Below are 7,384 nucleotides of genomic sequence, written 5' to 3' on the forward strand. Positions count from 1 at the left end.
AAGATGCAACGGCTTGCCGCATTGCCTCAACGATGAAAGGAGAGCACACCTCTCTCGTTGCAACGATCACGCGGGTTTGCTAACGTCGAGCTACGCCGCTTGGCAGGTCGTCTTTCTTTTTCATGGAGTTCCCTCCCCTTCCCCCCTCCCCAACACACACACGCTCTCTCCAACAGCACTGAGAGGTCTTTTGGAGCCGCGTGGCCTTTACCGTACCGCGGCATTTTCCATCAAAAGCTGGCGCGTCGGTCTCTGTGTCATCATGCGCTGTGCGCGTGCGTGTTCGTGTATGTGTGCTGTGCTGTTCCACCTCCTTTTCAAAAAAAAAAGGCGTAGAACAACAGCGATGCGCGTCGGCGCCTCCGCCTTCAACTCTCCAAGTTGCATGTGCAAGAGCGAGCTTATTTGCTTGAGATTTTTCTTCTTCTTTAAATCAATAGAACATCTTCTCTTTATCTCCCTTCTTCCTCTTTGTAGGAGCTGCTTTGTTTTTCCGCAGGACATTCACACGCCTCCCAGAGCTGCCGTGATGACCGTCTCTGTTCGCCCTCTTCGCTTTTCTTTTCTTTGGCGGCTTTCCTCGCGTTCCCCGGGCGACAGGACGGACCCAACAGGGCGTCGACGCCGCCGCACCGCGGGAGCGAGAAGCGCTGAAAACAAGAAAAGAAAACGGAGATCAATAACTTGGGGGAGGAGCGCGCACGGCAGGAAGCACCACCAACAACAGCAAGCAAGCAAACAAGCAAACCAGCCGAGCTTCACCGCCGTGACGATCTTCGTGTCAACACACAGGCACACACACACACACACACACACAGGTACAAACGAAACAGCGACACCAAAGGAAAGGAGAAGAAAAATAAAGGAGATACTTTATCATTATACTGGAGCACACCAAAACGGCCAGCCAACAGAGAACACATAGATAATAATAAAAACTTAGATAATTCATTAATAACACGCTTAGATGCACCTCAGCTACACAATTACACACACCCACTCACCCTCCACAACCCTTTGCACAACAACCAAATAAGAAAACCACCATGAGAGACCGTCCAAGCACTCCTTCTCCGCACACACACACACACACACACACACATGTATGAACACTCGCACTCCATGCAACGTGTCATCCGTGGTGTGGGTATCATCAACAGGTTAGGCACGGCCACCTAATGTACTGCAGCGCAACCCGCACCCATCTCCGCCCCAAAACTCGTTTTCCAACTTACAACAACAAAACAACCTCTCCGGGTCAGTAATTCCTTCCTTCTTATCGTTACAGCGTCATGGCCGCACGCTGGCGGGAGCGCTTCTCGATCTGCGCGCTGAAGGTGGCCGAGCCTGCCGCCGTCACCGTGCGCGTCGCCGTGCACACGTTACAGCGCAGCTCCAACCGGCGACCGTCCTTCGTCAGCGTGGTGTCAATGCGATGGCACGAGTTGCACTTCACATACTCGTCCAGATACTTGATCAACACCCGATCAAAGTCTGTCTGCTTGCGGATCTCAAACTTCAAAATGAGGGCGTTGTTGCTGTCGAGGTTGCCGCGAATGGAGAGCTCCTTCTCGATAAAGTCCTTCACGTCCTCCATGGGCCGGTGGAAGGCCTCGCAGATGCGGCCGAAGTTTGCAATCACCGTCTTCTTCTTGCCCATGCGCTCCAGGATCGGCACCGGGACCTGGTTGCGCTCCGTCATGGCGCTGCTCTCGTTGTTGCGGTTCAGCGCCTCGAAGAGCCGCGTCAGCATCGCATTGTAGCGATAGCCCTCGACGGGGTCGGCGTCGCTAGAGTTCGCCCCTGCTGCCGCGGCGGCGGTGGCATCCGCAGATGGGCTCGCTGCCAGGTCCAAGAAGCGCTCCACACGCTGCCCCTGCTGCTGCTGCATGGTGCTCTCTATCTGCTGCTCCCGCTGCGCCATCAACTCCTCCAGCACGGGACGACTCACTTGCTTCATGAGGGCGAGCAGGGCGGTGTAGGTCAGCGCGTCGTAGTCGATTGTCTCCTGCAGATTGGCCAGGTCCTTCCCGTTGGGGGCGAGGGCTGAGGCGTGTGCGGCCGCCGCTGCCGCTGTTGCAGCGTCTGTGGCCTTCGCCGCTCCCGCGCCCTCCTGCTCCTCGCCCTCCTGCGCAGCCACCGGCGCGGGGGCAGTGACGCTGTTGGTGTTATTGCTGTTGCTTGCAGCAGCAGCAGCGGGGTCGGCGTGTGTCGGCGGCTTCACCAGAGCCGCCGGCGGTGCCTTCGCACGAGCGCGGGTAGGAGCGACGGGGACCTCAGGGGCAGTGGCGCCGGTCGCCTGTGTGTTGGTGGTGGTCGTCTGCTGCTGCTCGTCCTCGCCGCTGCTTTCATCATCGTCAGCGTTGCGGCGACGGCGTCCGGTTTCGCGGGGCATTTCGAGAGGTATGAAGAAAAAGTAGTAGTTCGCAAACACAACAGAATATGGTAAGATACGCTGGCTTTTGTTTTTGCTTTTAGATGGCGTTGCTGATTCGAGATAGAGAGAGAGAACGATAGAGGGACAGATACATAGGGCAGGTGGTGACAGAGTCCGCAAGAGAGCAGGAGCAGCCGCGCTGCGATGAACGTTTTCCATTCATCAGTTAACGCGGTTGCCTGCTGGAAGGATTTCGGAAAATTCAAAAAGAAAAACAGGAAAAAAAAACTTACGCGCGCGAGCTACGCTGACTTTCTTCGATTCACATGTCGGCACTTCGCAATAAGCGTCCGTGAACAGAGACAACACACCCATGCGCCTTCGCGCCCGTTCGTCGGTGGCGAGCACGCTCTTCTCGCGCATGTAAGAAAACTGTTAAGCTTTCTCTTTTTCCTCTCCACCCTTTCCCCGCTCGCTGCATTCAGTGGCACCGCATCGCTTCAGAGTTCCTCGTGTTCTGTCGGAGTGGCTGTCGCTGACAAAAGTAGAGAAACAGCTAGAAGAAAGATAAAACCCGCCTTTTCCGGTAGGCCCGCCATGAAGAGAGGGAGAGAAAAAAAAAGAAGGGCTCACAGGACCACCAATCATCTCCCACGGTTTCACGCCACCCCACAAACCATCACCACCAACCACAGAAACTAAAGAAAAAACCACGTACACACCGGTGCCAACCAACACGAAAAAAAAATACGAAGGCACTTTTGCATTAACGCAGATTAAGAGCGTGAGGGGGTGCGTTGCACCGTCTACCTCCCCTACACACCCCCTCAGTCCCTCATCCCCCACTCACTCGGGAACAACACGCCTCCTCCCCTCTCCCCTCTCCTCCTCCTTAACGAGTACATTTACAGCAGGAAATGCGTGTCGGATAGCTTTCGCCATCACGATGCTGGTCTTTGTGGGTGTGGCGCGACACCCACCATGACTCGCTCCCTTCTACCAGAGATACATATAAATATATGAATAAATATCCCTCGCTCTTCCTCCGCCCCGCTTTTCCAAGGATGCGGCACTGACGAGGACACCAGAGTACAGCGATGACATCGCGCGTACGTGTGGCACAGAACACGCGCGAGTTGTATTCAAAAAAAAAAAAGAGAGCGAAGAGTCAACAGCAACAAATAATAATAATAATAGCAAACTAAGTAAGACGAGAGCAACCAATTAAACCACAGAATAAATAATGGTAATAAATGAAGAGGTGAAGAGACCAGTAAATGAAAAACTTGGCTGAAGTTGTAAGGTGGGATGAACGCATAAAACGTAAGTGCTTTTCTCTAAGGAAACACAAAGGGAGTAAAACGAGAAAGAAAGGGTGTTGATGCCGCCTGCGTGAGGCCATCTTTTATATAGTTCTTCTTTTGGATGAAAAGAGGAGAGCCCCCCCTCCTGATGATGCCGGCCACCTCAACGTGGTATCACGGTCCAGTTCCCACGAAATGGGGAAGCCAAGAGCCTACAGCCTATCCTCGTGTCCGGTTGCGGGCTTATTGGCGGCGGCGGACAGGTCTGGGTCGTGCACATGCTGGAGAGACTTGCAGCAGTTCACACGTCCGATACGGCTCACGAAAACGCGTGTTTACGGGTTATGACAACCATAAAACAGACCGCAAAAGATATTTTACTATTAAAAGAAAGAAGAAAGAACAGAGCCCGCCAAGAGGTGTATCGAACGTGTGGGCTCGACGAGGAAAAGGAGGAGGGGGAAAGGGGGAGAGGGTGAGCTGTTCGACGACACGACGCACGCAGAGAAGGAAAACGCCCCCTACCCCCCCCCAAAAAAAAAAATACATCATCGGCAATGACAAAACAAGAGACGCCTGCGACAGGAAAAGAGGAGAAGAAAAAACCACGACCACGGCAACAACAACAAACCAGAGCGGAAAGATGAGCTTCGCCATGGTTGAGACCGCATCCCTCTCTCAACATCGAACGGCCACCATCAAATCATGAAACGGAAAAAGAAATAAGCAAGAAGAATACTTTTTTTTTAGCCACGATGACGACGGCACAAGCCTAGGCATTTCGCGCCAAAAATATTCCTTGGATCGCTGTTTGCTCTACCTCCGCTGATACATACATATATATATATATATATATGCGTGTGTGTGTGTGTGTGTGTACATCTTACGGACGGTACACATTCGCATAGCCAGGCACACCGTGCGGACTCAACACAATCTGCCACAGCTGCAGATCGCGCGCCGCGAAGGCACCGGCGCTGCTGCTGAGGTAGTAGTAGAACATACGAAAGAACACGTCCGCGTGCGTCTTGCCACTCTCCGGGGAGTTGTTCCAGTGGGCAAGGAAGTTCTCTCGCCAGGCGAGCAGCGTGAGACCGTAGAAGTAGCCGAAGTTGTGCAGGTCCTCCATCACGAACTGGTTCTCAATCGTCTTGCCAATTCTGGAAATGCTCGGCAGACAGCCCCCAGGGAAGATGTACTTGAGGTACCACTGATCCGCACTGTCCTTCGTGATGTTGCTGCCGACCGTGTGCAGCAGAAACACGGCGTCGCGATCGGCGTCGTTCAACAAACGACGCATGTGCTTGAAGAAGGTGCTGTAGTTCTTCGGGCCGACGTGCTCGAACATGCCGACGCTAACGATGCGATCAAACTTGCGGCTGAACTTGGTGTCGCGGTAGTCCTGCTTGAGAATTGTTACGCGAGGGTCGTCCTTGTTCCGCGCCGCAGCGCTCCTCCGCTGTTCCTCCGAGATGGTAATGCCGGTCACGCGTACGTTGTAGGTTTGACTGAGGTAGCTGGCCAACGCGCCCCACCCACAGCCCACGTCCAGCACCTCCATCCCAGGCTTCAGCTTCAGCTTCTCCCCGAGCATGTGCAGCTTCACTTGCTGCGCTTCGTCAAGCGTCGCGACGGGTTCTACGGAGTTGCCGGCCGCGTCGCCGATGTGGCGCTCCCAGTACGCACAGCTGTACTGCATGCTGGGCCCCAGCATGTTGCTGAAGAACTCATTCCCGATGTCGTAGTGCTGCATCCCGACCTTCTTGCTCTTCGATTTGGTTTGCGGGTTGAACATCTTCGCCTTGAGCACGTTCGCCATGTCCTTCGCGTTGTTCGGAAAGTAGTACTCCAGCCCACCTTCCAAGATGCGCTTGAAAAAGTCGTCCAGCGCGTAGAAGTCACGCGTGTCCCACCAGCCGTCCATGAAGGACTCCCCCAGACCAACGCTGCCCTTGTTGATCACACGGCGGTAAAAGAGGGGGTTGTGCACCACCAGGTCGAAGGGGCGGTCCCCGCCGATGGTGATGCCGCACCGATCCATGATCTTCTGCGCTAACGTGCGGTACTTTTCTTCCTGCTTCACCAACTTCGCGTACTTGTCGGGGTTTATTTGAAACAGGCTGCCGTTGCCGGTGATGCCGCCGTAGTTTGGCTTTTCAGGACGGCTCATCGAGGTCGGCGCCTGCGGCAACGGTGCCCCTGTCTCTGTTTGCTTTGCTGGACACTCCGGTGTGCGCGGCTCGGTGACGGGGTCGTGGTTTTCCTGAAGGGTGTTGTGCGTCTCGGCTTGGCCGGCGCCTTCGCGATCTTGGTTGCCCATATTCCTCCGTGTATGCGTCAACAGCGGCAGCGAAAAGGCAAGAAGTGCCGCTGGGCTCGTGCGTACGATGACCTTCAGAGAAAGAGGGATATAGAACGACAACGAAGTCCGTCGACGCCAGCAACGAAAAGATATGGCTGAACTCGCGGTAGAGCGCGCTTTGTGTTTCTTTCAACGGGTGTCGACGACGGTGCAACGCTGACGAACACGATCAGTAGATGGCACAGAGCGTCACAATGAAAGGCTGATGACAACAACAATAATAATGAGGGTACAGATGGAAACTCTACGGTGTTTTGGATTCCTTGCCGTAAACACAGATGACTATATATGTATTCACGAAAGCAACGAAAGCAGCAACATCAAATTGACTTGAGATAGTGACGAGAATAATAATATTAGTAGTAGTAAATAGGAGATCAAAATGACCCCCCCCCCCCCGACCAAGAATTTGTTTGTGCGCGCACGTTGGGAGATGAGGTGAGAACAAAGAAGGAAACAACAGCAGCAGAGGAGCGTTAAAGACGCGGAAGTCAAAACAACAAGACAAGAGAAGAGAAGGTAATAATCTGTATGCTGAGGAAATATGACACGTGGAGCGCTGCTCTTCATTCGTACTTCGTTTTTTTTTTTGGCTGCTCACTATCGCTGGCAGCCCGCCCGCACACCAGCTCCAGCGGTTAGAGAACCAGAGAGGGAGATACACACCTCCATCCATTTCTTTTCTCTCCTCTGCAAGAAGAAGCGCAGGGACTTTCTCTTCTGCAGAAGTGAATGATGGCTGCGGCAACGGAATGCACGCGGCACGGATGTTGACGCCTACGTTCTACCTCGTATTTCTTTGGTGTCACCTCTTTCGATTTGAAGCACGAGGAGAAAGCATATATATATATATACACACACACGTTTCTTTCCAATGGTATCTTCATGTTCTCTTTCCTTTCACAGCTGTTCCAGCTTCTTCGACTGTCCTATCCCAATACACGACGGCGAACAAAGCAAATAATAGTAGTATATAGTAAACAGCAAGATGGACGCATGAGGAGTCGAAAACACCAGTTATGTGCCCGGGGTGCGGCTTCATAGCACACATAGACACCCACCCACACACGCACACACACGCACAAGCACACCGGCACTCATCAACACCATCGTCACGCACGCTTCGGCAGACGTGCGTAAATGACGCCGTCGGTGAAAAAATAAGTAAAATCATTAAGGGAGAGAAGGAGAGAAGAAGAAGACAACAAAAAGCGTAGAAGGTGCGCCTTTGCGCGCTGCAAACAGACAACGATGAAGGCGAGCAACGTAGAATATATATATACGTAAGTAGCAACAGCGAGGAATTCGGTGTTGAAGGTTTCTTCTTTTAGGGAAGATAAG

The 7,384-nt window shown here is 53.2% G+C and overlaps 2 protein-coding genes across 3 annotated transcripts; both read right to left on the reverse strand.

Annotated features, from left to right (window-relative positions):
- Nucleotides 1-1,282: 1,282 nt before the first annotated feature.
- Nucleotides 1,283-2,488, reverse strand: ABB37_09023 (translation initiation factor-like protein; the record flags this gene model as incomplete). Of its 2 annotated transcripts, none has more annotated exons than XM_015808255.1 (1): nt 1,283-2,488. In XM_015808255.1, the coding sequence occupies exon 1, from the start codon at nt 2,393-2,395 to the stop codon at nt 1,283-1,285; it is 1,113 nt and encodes a 370-aa protein (XP_015653146.1). In that variant the 5' UTR covers nt 2,396-2,488. The 2 variants fall into 2 exon arrangements, with proteins under 2 accessions (XP_015653146.1, XP_015653145.1); XM_015808254.1 differs by having other exon boundaries at nt 1,283-2,472.
- Nucleotides 2,489-4,564: 2,076 nt separating this feature from the next.
- On the reverse strand, nt 4,565-6,373 carry ABB37_09024 (cyclopropane-fatty-acyl-phospholipid syntahse; the record flags this gene model as incomplete). The annotated part of the gene is made up of 1 exon (XM_015808256.1): nt 4,565-6,373. The coding sequence occupies exon 1, from the start codon at nt 5,999-6,001 to the stop codon at nt 4,565-4,567; it is 1,437 nt and encodes a 478-aa protein (XP_015653147.1). The 5' UTR covers nt 6,002-6,373.
- Between the last annotated feature and the right edge of the window lie 1,011 nt (nt 6,374-7,384).

The sequence above is a fragment of the Leptomonas pyrrhocoris genome, assembly GCF_001293395.1.
Source record: "Leptomonas pyrrhocoris isolate H10 chromosome Unknown, whole genome shotgun sequence".
Taxonomy (NCBI): Eukaryota; Euglenozoa; class Kinetoplastea; order Trypanosomatida; family Trypanosomatidae; genus Leptomonas; species Leptomonas pyrrhocoris.